General features: G+C 41.0%; 1 protein-coding gene across 1 annotated transcript in view; it reads right to left on the reverse strand.

The window, feature by feature from the left end:
• Positions 1 to 14,069, reverse strand: part of STUM (stum, mechanosensory transduction mediator homolog) — a 149,217-nt gene extending 135,148 nt beyond the window's left edge. The window contains exon 1 of the mRNA XM_073628303.1: positions 13,563 to 14,069. Within this exon, the coding sequence (XP_073484404.1) occupies positions 13,563 to 13,725 (163 nt within the window). The 5' untranslated portion in view covers positions 13,726 to 14,069. The remainder of the gene's footprint in view (positions 1 to 13,562) is intronic.
• Positions 14,070 to 14,723: the final 654 nt, after the last annotated feature.

Consider the following 14,723-nt stretch of genomic DNA (forward strand, 5'->3'; position numbering starts at 1 on the left):
GGGTTGTTTTACAAGGTGATCATTTACAATCTCTTTAAATGCACATATAATCTTATGAGAAGTCTGTTGTTGAAATCCTTCACCATTTTTAATATGGTGTGCAATACTTTCTCAATAAACCTTCTGGTTCCTCAAAAAAGGGAACAAAAAACTATTTATCATGTTTTTTTTATAATTATATACAAAAATGTTTGCCTTTCAGTTCTATTTTAAACTGAATAGGTTGTTTTACAAGATGCTCGTTTATGATAAATTTAAAGTGTTACTAAACCCAGGACCCTGCATTCACTATATCTGGTCTCCCACAGTACACAGAATATGCAAATGCAATTATTTTAGTAAATATAAACTAAATACCTTTTCTCATCAGCAGTATATTGCAGTCTTGTGACTTCTATCAGTGTTTGTTTAAAGCTTGTAGGAGGAGTTTTCATACTGCACTGGCTGTCCTATCAGGATGCAGGACCTCTGCCCCTCTGTCTGGACAGTGCTGATTGGCCCTGTGCTGATCACATGCACCCTCCCAAGAAAAAAAAACCTCTCCAGCAATACACACCAAACTGAGCATGTGCAGTCTGACTCCATAAACTCTGTGTTATCAGGAAATTATCAGAGAAGACAGGATCAAACAGCCTTTTTACACAATGCAGGGGATTAACCCCTTAGGTTCCACAGTGAGTATAACAAGCATGCTTTACTGCATATACAGACTGATTTTACTGTTGTGGGTTTATTAACACTTTGTTCCACTTCAAATCCAGTGAATAAAAGGGGAGGGCCAGGGGCCAGAAGGTTGGGGAGGAAGGAGCTAGATGATGCTGGATGCCCTCTAACCAGGAAATGAGGTTGGCTCTATCTGACTTGCTGCAGTTTCTAATGCACACTGTATGAAGCTCACAGTGTGCAGTGAAATCAGAGTAAACAAATTCAGTAGAGGACAGTAGATTGAACATCTGTGCAAGACTGAAGGGAAGGCTGGAGTTCAGATTTAATACAATGAGTCCTTTCTGTGCACATCACCCTGCCCCTCTGTGAACAGAAGGAAACAATGTTATAATAATGCTGCTTCATAAAATCTGTTATATCCATATGTGCTTGTAAAGAGGTTCTGCAGTATCTGCTCTCCCTATGTACTACAGGCATACATATTATTTTCTTTTCATAAAGAGAGAATGACCTGGATTCCACTAGTGAGAATCCTTTACCTCCCAGTCACATAACCAGCAGCCTGACCCTGCTGTTGCTGCGCAAATTCTATTAAATCCTCACACTGAATAATTCCATTTATAGACACAATGTGGCAGCGGGAAGACTTGCCATAGACTATGGACTGCGCCTTGTGTCCAGCTGTGCTCACTGGTTACATCCGATCTACCCACAGCAATGGAGTAATAACACACAGCTACACTTATGGAAAGAAAGTCCCCGCCCACTTGTTACTTTCTTTGTAAAAGGGATACATAAAATACTTGCAAAAAATGACACATGGCAAACATTGCCTAAAAAAAAGTATATGCTGCATTCACACCTGAGCATTTTTCCAGCGTTTTGATGCACGTCTTTTTACAGCGTTTTTGAGCTTTGCTGTTTTTTATTAGTCAACAGAGAAAACTATTATCTGTTGCATCATTTTTTCCTAGGTTTTTCAGCTTTTTTTAGCTTTTCCATCAGCTTTTATTTCTTTTTTTTTTAATTATTGTTATTAATTTATTATTTTACCATTTTTTTGTTAGGGTAAGGGGTTAGGGTTAAGTTTAGGTTAGAATTAGGGGTTGTGGTTAGAGTTAAGATTATGGGATAGGGTTTGGGTTAATATTTTATTTACTGTCTTATTATTATTTTTTTGGGGTTAGGGTGTTGATAATACTACTACCACTACTTCTACTACTACGACTACTACTACTACTACTACTACTACTACTACTATTACTACTAACAAATGAATAAATAAATACACAAATAAATAAAAATAATCATAAATAAATACAATAAATTAATACTATGTAATAATAAATAAATGCATACATAATTAACCCCTAACCTTAACCCCCTAACCCTTAAAAATAATAATACTAATAATAATAATTCATTTAATATATTATTTTAAGGTTAGGAATTAATTATTAATGAATTCATTATTACATATTAATAATTTTTATTAATTTATTTATGATGATTTATTGGTGTATTTATTTGTTATTTATTCATGCCTATATTTTTTTTTTTTTTAAATCATTGAGAAAATTGCGCAGAAAACATGCGACAAAATGTGCAAAAGTGCAGAAAGACGTACAAATCGCGCATTTCCATTCATTTCTACGGCAATAAAAACGCGGCAAAAACTTTTTTGACCTTCAGGCATTTTGCTTCAGGCGACTTGCAGTGCAGATGTGAACTATCTCCATAGAGAATTGATTTTTTTTGATTTTCTCCTCCAGCATTTTGGAGCTTCAAGGTACAAAACGCTGAGGTGTGGATGGGGCCTTATGCCCCGTACACGCGGTCAGATTTTCCGATGGAAAATGTCCGATCGGAGCGTGTCGTCGGAAATTCCGACCGTGTGTGGGCTCCATCGGACATTTTCCATCGGATTTTCCGACACACAAAGTTGGAGAGCAGGAGATAAAATTTTCAGACAACAAAATCCGTTGTCGGAAATTCCGATCGTGTGTACACAAATCCGACGGACAAAGTGCCACGCATGCTCAGAATAAATAAAGAGATGAAAGCTATGGGCCACTGCCCCGTTTATAGGCCCGGCGTACGTGTTTTACGTCACCGCGTTCAGAACGATCGGATTTTCCGACAACTTTGTGTGACCGTGTGTATGCAAGACAAGTTTGAGCCAACATCCGTTGGAAAAAATCCTAGGATTTTGTTGTCGGAATGTCCGAACAAAGTCCGACCGTGTGTACAGGGCATTAGAGTAAGGCTAGATTCACATCTATGCATGTCAGGAACATGCGCAAAATTGAGCGCTTTACCTGCACACATAGAAACGTGTTGTGCAGGTAATCTGCCAATCAGTGCCAACCAGTGCCCATCAGTGCTATCAGTCAGTGCCTATCAGTGATGCCTATCATTGCCACCTATCATTGCCATCTAGCAGTGCCCATCAGTGCCACCTATTAGTGCCCATCAATGAAGCCTATGAGTACCGATCAGTGCAGCCCCATCAGCGCACATCAGTGAAGGAGAAAAATTACTTATTTACAAAATATATAATACAGAAATAACAGAAACTAAGCAAAACTTTTTTTTTTTTTTTCTGTTTTCTGTATTTTTTGGTTGGTAAAAAACAAAAAAACTCATTGGTGATTAAATACCACCTAAAGAAAGCTCTATCTGTCTCACCATTTTGTTTGGGTAAAGTGTTGACCACGCAATCGTCATTCAAAGTGCGACAGCGCTGAAAGCTGAAAATTGGCCTGAGCAGGAAGGGGGTAAAAGTGCCCAGTAGACAAGTGGTTAAAGAAAGCTGCAGATAAAAAAAATATTGAAAACTACTTTTGAAATGGCATTAACATGTTAAAGCAAGATTAATACAAGATTTTAGTGGCTGGTTTTACTACATTTACAGTATATGTGGCGGGACTGCGTTGGGCAGCTATTCCAGCACAGCCCCAGAGCATAACAAGGCGAAATATACGTGAACAATTCCACAATTGGATTGATGATATATCAAGCAATATATTAAAAAAACAGGAAAAGCAGCTAGCACAAGGTAAAAGATACACAACCTTTAGCAAACATCGATATATAACAGGCAGCGCTATTTACAAGAATATGTGAAGCAATGTGTTATATAAAATATACACATATAAAAAAAAAAAAATAAAAAAAATTAATTAGTCCAGTAACAGTCAGTGCTCATAAAAGTCCACAAGAGTGCAGGAGGTGTTTCAAAACTCCAGAAAGAAAGCTCCCAGAAATGCAATAGAGACAGGAGTGAGGTTGGATGCTTACTGGAACCCAATGGCTCTCACATAACTTAGAAGCCAAAAGTGCTTTAGGGATAAACCCCAAACATGGCCGCAGTAAGGCTCCATGTACACTGGAGCTCATAAACGGCAGTTTCTTGGAGTTTGGGTGTTTTTTTTAACAGCCCATAAACTCCCCTCTATGTTATCCTATGTGTCCATGCACACATGGACGTTTTTGAACTTTTATCAGCAGTGGAGTTTATGGGCTGTTTTCTGAATGCCATAAAATCGCGTTCAGGATTAGTTTTTCTGACCACAAAAAACGCCAAACGCTGATAAACATCGATAAACGCTTAAAAAAGAGGCCCACCAGCGTTTTTTAAATGTTTTTGATCCATTGAAAAAAAAAAAAAGAAAAAAAAAAGAAGGCTAAAAAACGCTAACGCGGAAAAATGCAAAAAATTGCTAATAAATGCTATTGCAAAAACGGTACAAAAACTTTGAAAGACTCACTGCAAAGCTACTGGCATTTTTCTAACCTTACTTTAACGTCCATTGTGCATGGAGCCTAAGTGGTACAATCCAGCTAGTGCCTTCAGCTTCACTCCGGCTTCACTCCCATATATCAGGAATATGCAAGATATAAATGCTCATAGTGCAATATATTCTTAAAATGTAATTTATGATAAAGAAGTGCACTCACATTCCATTAAAACAAACTTGCATCAATAGTCAGTAAGCTGTAACGCTTATTACATTCACTATGTATTCCTTCCAGCCAGCAGCCGCTGTGCGTGATGACATCACGTTACTGCCCAGCGTAACGTTTGACATTGTCAGGGGCGTAAGCCAGCCCTGAGGAGGTTTTGGAAATACAGTTTGGGAGGGACTTGATTTCATTTGAGGGGAATTGATTGCTAACGGTTCCAAAATTAAAAAAGACAAGTCAAAGAAGTTGTCGGACCTCTTAGATAAGATTCACACTTTAGAACAGAAACATAAGTCAATTACATCCATTGGTGACTTTGTGGGTCACTCTAGGACAATGCCTTGAAAGAAAAACGAGGGATAAGTTTTGGTATTATGCACACCGGTTTTATGAACATCGAAACACATGTGGTTGATTTTTAACTAAGGCATTAAGAAAACAACAAACTCATGCCATGTCCATAGGCTGTTGGTGTGGGACAAATCTGTGTTAGACACCTCTACCACTGCCTGAGAGTTTCAGAAATTCTATGCTTCCTTATAAGACCTTCCAGCTTCTACTTCTTCTCTGCCTGACATCCAATGAAGGCATCACATAAAACAGGGGTGCTCAACCTTTTGAAGAGCATGGGCCACTTAAGTGACTTGGTAACCGGTCATGGGCCACAATGAAATGAAATGGTTCAGAATTAAGAAATTCTTATTTTGAATAGCATAATGAAGATTTTATACAACAATCAGGACCATCATTTTCTGTGAGACTAATCCCCATTGGATGTTTACCCACTGTTTAATCACAATCACATTTTTTATTATCCACATCACAATTAATCTCACTCTCGCACTCAGGTATGACCAGCCAAAAAAGCTCAGAACGTGGCAACCTTCACCATATCAGGGTCTTTGCAGCCATCCACTGAATTGCCAAAGCAAGGACTGTGGACAATCTAAACAAAAAATAATAGACCAGGGAAGCGCACGCCTAAGTAATGCAATAAACGTCTTTATTAAGCAAAGATAAAATGCCCCATAATGCCCTCACATGCTCCTGGAATGACACCAAATTCATCACACAACTGTGTGAATCCACCTTCAGAACCCCTGTATGGATAACCTGTGTCTGTATGGACCAGCAATCATTCAGTAGAGCAGAGTGCACCTGACGAAGGCTGTGCAGGCTGCCATAGGTTTGAGGTCTCGGGTCACGTCAGGTGGCTCTGTGAGCCACAGGTTGAGCATGCCTGACATACAGGTTTACTTGCAAGAGACAGCTCTTCCACAACTCTCTAGCCAAATTGTAAGTGACTTGGAACGCAATATTTCCGAACTATAACTGAGCATGGTCATCTCTGGCCTTCCCTCAGGTAAAAGCCAGGAACCTGATGTTTTTACCAACCAAAATGTTTAAAATCTGACATATATTGTGGTAGAACCAATGTGCCAATACTTTAATGCTGTCACTGACTCAAACCCCTTACCCAAAAAGGCTTTACTATATCTCAAATAACAGCATTGCCCAAACCAGGCAAAGATCCCTTTCTCTGTTCAAATTATAGGCCCATCTCCCCATTAAATATGGACACTAAAAATGTTTCCAAACTTTTAGCTGTGCGACTACATCAGGGACATGCAGTCAGGAGAGGCAGGTGAGGCAGGGCCTCACTTGCCTTGAACCTAAAAAACAAACAAAAAAAACAAACAATCGAGCTTCGAGCTTTAAATCACAAATTTTGGGGGTAGGTAGCTGAAGTCCTACCCCACCACTGGTCAAAATTTGGGGCTCCTATCATCTATGTTTCCAGAGATATGTGACTCCTTGCACAGCCTGTCAGAAGCTACATACAGAGCGGCCAGTTTAAATACAAGTTGGCACACTCTGTTTGCAGCAGACTGAGAGGATGAGCTCACAGTGCCTCTCCTCACTTCTTGTCAGAGGGGCTGAGCTTAATGGATAGCTTGGAATTTTGTCCCCAGCTGTCCAATAAAAATGCTGCAGTGGAGGCTGTCCTCTCACTGCAGTGTCATAGAAGGGGGCATGTGTCTAAAAGACACATGCTCCCTTCCAGCCCAGCCCTCTTAACTACAAAGAAAAAACAGGGGTTTATGGGTATAAGATTTACCCACAATCCCATGTTTTTCTCACACAGTTAAGAGGGAGAATGAGAATCTTCTGCTGCTGAAAAGGTATTGTTTTAATCAAGCTATATCATATATTATTATGCTATATGTTATAACATAATAATTTATTATTTATCTATTTACTGTGAAATTACTGGTTTGAAGTTATAACTTCAAGCTGCAGTAATCTGTCCGTTAAGCCAACTGCTTGAGTACAGATTTTGAAAATATAGTACATTACCTTAAAAACAATATATAATAATTCTTTGTACTTACTGGTAATTAACCCCATGCCACCCAGGCCAATTCTGACACTTCTCTCCAACATGTAAAAAATCATCATTTTTTTTTCTAGAAAATTACTCAGAACCCCCAAACATTATATATATATTTATGGTCTTAGCAGACACCCTAGGGAATAAAATGGTGGTCATTGCAACTTTTTATGTCACACTGTATTTGCGCAGCAATTTTTCAAATGTGTTTTTTTTTTTTTAAAGAAACTGTTTCGTGAATAATAATAATAATAAAAAAAAACTAAAGTTAGCCTGATTTTTTTTTGTATATTGTGAAAGATGATGTTACGCTGAGTAAATAGATACCTAACATGTCATGCTTTAAAATCGCGCACACTTGTGGAATGGCGCCAAACTTCAGTACGTAAAAATCTCCATAGGCGACACTGTAACTATTTTTACAGGTAACATGAGTTACAGAAGAGGTCTAGTGCTAGAATTATTGCTCTTGCTCTAACGTTTGTGGCGTATGTAACCTGTGTATATCTGGCTCTGATACTAGCCAATGCCTCACCAGCCACTGACCTCACCGCATGTCCCTGGACTACACGTAACATCAGTTGTTCACTCTGATCAACCTTGCTTCATGGTGGGTCGAGAAGCATGTTATATACCATCAGAGCCCTTAGTGTTCCACATTGGGTGAAGCATGGACCTGAAAAAGCTCTCTACTTGATATGGTCTACTGAAGCCAAAAAGGCCTTCGGCAGGATGAATTGGATGTATATGGAATATATGACTGGAAGAGAGGGGTGGATATTATAATGGAAGCTAAACACTAGGTCCACACTGCCAAGACAAATTTAGTGTTACATGGGTGGGATGAATGTATTACTCTGAGAAAAATCTGAGATATCTCAGATACTTGAAATATACTTTAGGTACTGGAAGTATGAAAGCCTTCATAGAATTTTTTACCTGTATCTAAAGTTAAAGTTGTTAATTTTGGCATAGAGCACACCCATATGGTCTCTACAATATTCTGCTTAATAGTATTTACTATGATCATTACTTATGGTTCCAGGCAAATGACATTCATTGTCCCCCGTTTTTCTGTTTCCTAATTTTTTTCTTGTTTGTTTTTTTTTTGTAAACTTTTGATGTTCCATTTTTGCGTCAATCTTACTATTGTATTGAGGTTGTTGACTGTTTCCAACCTACATAACATGGCACAGTAACATATACAGTGAATATACAGGGGTTGATTTACTAAAGGCAAATAGACTGTGCACTTTGCAGAGTGCAGTTGCCCTCTGCAGGTGCAATTGCCCCAGAGCTTAGTAAATGAGGTAAGGCTTGACTTTGCAAAGAGTACCCAATCACCTGCAAGGAAAATAAAAAAAACAGCATTTTTGCTTGCACATGATTGGATGATGGAAGTCAGCGGAGCTTCGGCTCATTTACTAAGCTCTGGAGCAACTGCTCTTGCAGAGGGCAACTGCACTTTGCAAAGTGCACAGTCTTTTTCCCTTTAGTAAATCAACCCCATAGAGTGCAGTGGCTACCCTTGGGACTGCTTGAGATGTGCAATGCATGGCTTTTGTAAATTGTTGTTTGTACAAAACTTGTCAAAGCCTACAAAGAAATGATTATATAAAAAAATCATTTCTGTGCTTTTTGCCTGTAATGTTTTTAAAGTTGTTGACAGGTTCTCTTTATCTAAAAAAGGTTGCATATGAAAGATTGTTTTTCATTTTGTATTGTGCAGAACAAAGTCAGATCACCTATGTCTTTTAATTCTGATTGTCAGTAGATTTTTTCAGCCAACAGTTGCATGAATATAACGACATGCCATGGAATCAAGATTTCCAATCCTGCTTACTCTTCACCCCCCCCCCCCTTCTCCCCCTTCCACCGGTTTCAATTTATGTGTAATCTCTGCCTTCATTTTTCAGTGGACGGACCAGTCATTCATTTATTATCCTCCAAGACTCACATATTCAAGCAATCATTTCAGTTAGATGTATCAAAAAAGAAAAAAAAAAACGCAGACTGACTGATGGAATGTTCTTTAAATATTGGATAAAGCATCCACTTAAAAGTGGTATCATATAAAGCAGGGATGTGCAATTAGCGGACCTCCAGTTGTTGCAGAACTACAAGTCCCATGAGGCATAGCGAGACTCTGAAAGCCACAAGCATGACACCCAGAGGCAGAGGCATGATGGGACTTGTAGTCAACAGCTGGAGGTCTGCTAATTGCATATCCCTGATATAAAGAATCAGTCCCTTGTCTTGTTATTTGTCTTGGATACTCCAATAGTGAGATCTGGTTATAAATCCCGACTTGTTCCTGTTCACCTGAGAGTTTTGGGTGTTCCTGTCTGATTTTGTGTTTTCCATCTCCTGCTTTTACATTCTCCATAATATAAAATATAATATCCAGCAGGGATGATGGGAACCCCTCATAATGGGCACTGTTTCACACTGGAGCCAGAAAGTGGTAAAAATAGGCGACCCCCCACTTGGCTGCCACCTAAAACCTAACATACAGCTGGAGAGGGGTGTACACATGCTATGCTCCCAATGCTTTGCATCATGGTAAAGGTAACAGGGCCTTACAGGTTTACAGGTGGCACTACCATTCAAAGTCAAAAGGCCTGCAAGCATAGGCCAAATGCTTTTCAGTGATGGCCACAGTGTGAACTTAGTCATATGTTCCAAAGGAGATAAAAGAGACTGTCAGGTGCTTTGATTCTCCAGCATCCACCAAACACTAAATTCTTAGGTTTGGGTGGACTGACCCTGTTTTTCCCAAACGATCAATGCCGCCTGCTATAGCCGGTGTTCTGACTAGAAGTGTCTCCCTATCGGATAGTGTCCGCCCCGTACTGCGCAGGCGCAGCGCTTGCGCAGTACGGAGGACAAGGAGACGCCGAAAGTCTCAGAAGTTGACCAACTGACCATCAGCTGTACACGGCACTTGGGCACTTCATAGTAAACGCTTTGTAACAGGGCCCCTCGTGGGCTCGCTTCGCTCGCCACGCTTCGGGCAGGGCCTCGCTGCGTTTGGCATCTTTTTATTCTAACTCTATGTCCACTTGGATAGTGGGGCATGAACCTGGACTCAGGGACAGAATAAGTGCGCAGGCGCCGTGTAGAGCTGACGATCAGCTGTTGAACTTCGGAGACTTTCGGCGTCTCGTTTGTCCTCCGTACTGCACCTGCGCAGTACAGGGCGGACACTATCCGATGGGGGACAGTATTCGACAAGACACCGGCAACACTGATCATTGTATTCTGATGGTGCGGAAGGCTCCGTTCTGTCAGAATACAATACTACAGCGAGAGGGATTCCCCCATTTACATCAAGTGTGTGCATGGGAGAAGTGAGGAATTTTTTTTTTTTCCGTTAAACTCGCTGGTTAAAAAAAAATACATAATGTATAGGCTGCTAACCTTACATTCCACATCTCTGGGTGTGATGTCACCACCCAACCAGGAAGATTTTGGAGGAATGCAGAGCAGGCGAAATCTCTTGAGAAGATATTCCAGTCAATTGCAAGAGTGTCTTCTGATTAAATTTCGACTACTCTATGTTCCCCAGGCTCTAGCAGGAAAAAGTGTGACGGCATCTTCGCCTAGGCATTGTGGACAGAAGACGGGTATGATATAAGTATAAACCCTTACTTATGCCTACTAATAGCTGGTGATTTGTGCAGGGAGAGTGGAATCCTTGCAAGGTTGCATTTTCCTGCAAGGTCCACTTTAAATATTAATGTTGGGTAACCCTGAAAATTAACCATAAGGATATGGAGTGTGGAAGAGGGAGATACACTATATTACCAAAAGTATTGGGATGCCTACCTTTACACACACATGAACTTTAATGGCATCCCAGTCTTAGTCCGTAGTGTTCAATATTGGATTGGCCCACCCTTTGCAGCTATAACAGCTTCAACTCTTCTGAGAAGGCTGTCCGCAAGGTTTAGGAGTGTGTCTATGGGAATGTTTGACTATTCTTCCAGAAGCGCATTTGTGAGGTCAGGCACTGATGTGGATGAGAAGGCCTGGCTCACAGTCTCTGCTCTAATTCATCCCAAAGGTGTTCTATCGGGTTGAGGTCAGGACTTTGTGCAGGCCAGTCAAGTTCCTCCACCCCAAACTCGCTCATTTATGTCTTTATTGACCTTGTCTGTGCACTGGTGCGCAGTCATGTTGAAACAGAAAGGGGCCATCCCCAAACTGTTCCCACAAAGTTAGGAGCATGAAATTGTTCAAAATCTCTTGGTATGCTGAAGCCTTAAGAGTTCCCTTCAATGGAACTAAGGGGCCAAGCCCAACCCGTGAAAAACAACCCCACACCATATTAACCCCTCCGCCAAATGATTTTAGACCAGTGCACAAAGCAAGGTCCATAAAGACATGGATGAGTGAGTTTGGGGTGGAGGACCTTGACTGGCGTGCACAGAGTCCTGACCTCAACCCGATAGAGCACCTTTGGGATGAATTAGAGAGGAGACTGCAAGCCAGGCCTTCTTGTCCACATCAGTGCCTGACCTCACAAATGCTCTTCTGGAAGAATGGTCAAACATTCCCATAGACACACTCCTAAACCTTGTGGACAGACTTCCCAGAAGAGTTGAAGCTGTTATAGCTGTAAAGGGTGGGCCAACTCAATATTGAACCCTACGAACTAATGCCCCGTACACACGGTCGGATTTTCTGATGGAAAATGTCTGATCGGAGCGTGTTGTCGGAAATTCCGACCTTGTGTGGGCTCCATCGGACATTTTCCATCGGATTTTCCAACACACAAAGTTGGAGAGCAGGAGATAAAATTTTCCGACAACAAAATCCGTTGTCGGAAATTCCGATCGTGTGTACACAAATCCGACGGACAAAGTGCCACGCATGCTCAGAATAAATAAAGAGATGAAAGCTATTGGCCACTGCCCCGTTTATAGTCCCGACGTACGTGTTTTACGTCACCGCGTTCAGAACGATCGGATTTTCCGACAACTTTGTGTGACCGTGTGTATGCAAGACAAGTTTGAGCCAACATCCGTCGGAAAAAATCCTAGGATTTTGTTGTCGGAATGTCCGAACAAAGTCCGACCGTGTGTACGCCCTATAAGACTGGAATGCCATTAAAGTTCATGTGTGTGTAAAGGTAGGCGTACCAATACTTTTGGTAATATAGTGTATATGCATCCCCTTCCAGTACTGACTTATCTTTGGAGAAACAACCGGACACGGGTTTCATTCTATTCAATCATTCCCCTTGAGATCTCTTGATCTGCAAATTTTGTCCTCATCAGATTGGGTAAGGGTCATCACATCTCCCTCAACCTTTAAGGGCACCTGCAGTCATGAGATACATTCTGCTCAATCCCACCAGTTACCGATAATTGTTCTTCCTACTTTCATGTATTTTCTTTGCTCACCTTAGGCAATACTGTACTCCCGTCCCTTCTCGTAGGAGAAAGAGATGCCGTTATTAATAGCTACAGGTTAGACCCACCACTGATTCCCTTTGTTACATTTTCCTAGAACGTTACTCTTTCATCCTCTGCAATCTCAGAATATAAAGAAAATAAAAATCTGTCTAATTCCATCCTGATTACATCTAAGAAGATATATATATATATTAAGAACATCAAATATTCACCTTCTTGAAACACGCCTCTAGCAGATACACAGCCTTGATAAGTAGACAAAGACCAATCTATAAAGTGCAATCAATTAGCAGTCACGTATCCATGGTCTACTTATGTCAAATGGATAAAGAGTGAAATCTGGTTGCTCCGGGTTACACGTTATTAGAGCTGCTTCCGCTGTCTTAGCCGAAATTCGGGGAGCTTGCAAAAAAACATATCTTTCTGCATATGAAATCAGAAGACTAGATAGATTTCTTGGTGTTACCAATGTTTCCATTTCATCAGAGCTGGTAAAGCTGTAGCTGTTGTTGGACCACAAGTACCGGTATAACCAAGACTGAGAACTATGCATTCACAGACAAGCTAGCCATGCTGTATCAGTTGTGAAGGCACACTGGGAATTACAGTGCCTAAGAGATTCAGGAAGAGATGTAATAAGCTTATTTTATGCCCTGGACACAATTTCTAATAACACCACACCCTGAAAGAGCACTGATAAAATACATATCGCATACAGGTAAGGGCATTGCATGCCTTGTAATAACTCTACAACGCTTCTGCACATTTTCCAGCACAGCGCAAAACAATTGGGACCCTCTTGTCAGCCTCATGAACAGACCTCAAAGGCATTTGTAGATATTTTTTTTTCCCTCAATGTGATATCACATCTCTAGTCATCTCCCCTAAACAGCTGTCTCTATTACCCTCTTTAAATGACAATCCTGTATTCAGGGCATGTCAGCTGCAAATAGCATGCTGAGACTGGTGGTTCCCCCCTAGTGGCACAGCCAAAGACTCAACCGGAGGGCAGAACAAACTTTCTAGAGATGGTTGCCTAAGATGCAAAGAATCAAGCATGCCAATCCCAAAACCTTTCAACCCACCAGCTGCTGGATTTAAAGGGACAAGACACTTACCCAGCCCTGGCACAAAAGTATTGAGGAAAAGGCAGATGACAGCCACTGGGAATGGCATATAAGGGATGGCAGCTCTCAGGGGTCCCTTCTTCTCTCTGACTTGTACCACCACACCGCTGGCAGAGGTACCCTTGCCTACCACATCCCCTTCCTTGAGATCCATGCTGCCCCTCAGGTGTGGGTGAAGAGCAGACAGGGAGACGTGGGTGCTGGAGTTTGGTGTGGGGTCAAATGCCGAGAGAGTATGAGGATTTCTCAGTGCCACACTCTCCCTCTCTCCCTCTCCTTCCTCCTCCTTCTTCTACTGCTGCTCTTCCTCCTCCTCCTCCCTCAGAACACACAGCTTGGGGAGTCTCAATCAGACACACAGCCCACTAATGTCATATATTATTATAGCAATCACTAGGAAGCTACATGCTATACACTACAAGCTGCGCTCTTTCCGCCTTTGCATCGTGCATTGCCACTGTTCCGTCCTTCACGTGTGCCTTTTATGGGATTTTCTTTGTACTATAATTACACACGCATGCTTGAGTAAAAATCTTTGGAACAATGTGCAAGAAGAAAGCATTATTTTGCTGAGCAGAGACTGTGCTTTTGTTGTTGTTTTTTTCTTTTTACTATGCCTTTAGCTGCTTCCTGCAAAGTGACCAGTGCAAAAAGATTTTCTGGGATAGTTCCGAAAATAGCGCACGGAGCAAAGCGTTGAATGGAACATGCAATGGCTCAAGCAGCCAATTAGTATTTATCTTTCTGATTTTAAAATAGCCCCGCTGGTGCACCCCGTGTGGCCCATAGACTACGTATGACCCTTTGGGCTTCCTTTAGGTACCCCCAAGGATAGTAGCCTGTGTTTTGGTGCCTACTCAAGCCAGTAAAAGAAAAATATTCTAGTAGCTGTTTCATTTGTTTCATTCACACCATCTTACTGTTTCCTGTTCACTAAATGAATACTATTTTAGTCGACTAAAATACGACTAAGACAATGGAGATGTCTAAAATGTGACTAAAACTAAAATGCCATTTTAGTCAAAAGTCTAAAATGGGACTAAAACTAAAATGCCATTTTAGTCAAAAGACTATGGCTAAGACTAAATTGAAATTTGACTTCAAAATTAATACTGGTCTGTAGTGCATGTTCATATCCCAATATCATAAATC

The sequence above is a fragment of the Aquarana catesbeiana genome, linkage group LG04 (genome assembly GCF_042186555.1).
Source record: "Aquarana catesbeiana isolate 2022-GZ linkage group LG04, ASM4218655v1, whole genome shotgun sequence".
Lineage (NCBI taxonomy): Eukaryota > Metazoa > Chordata > Amphibia > Anura > Ranidae > Aquarana > Aquarana catesbeiana.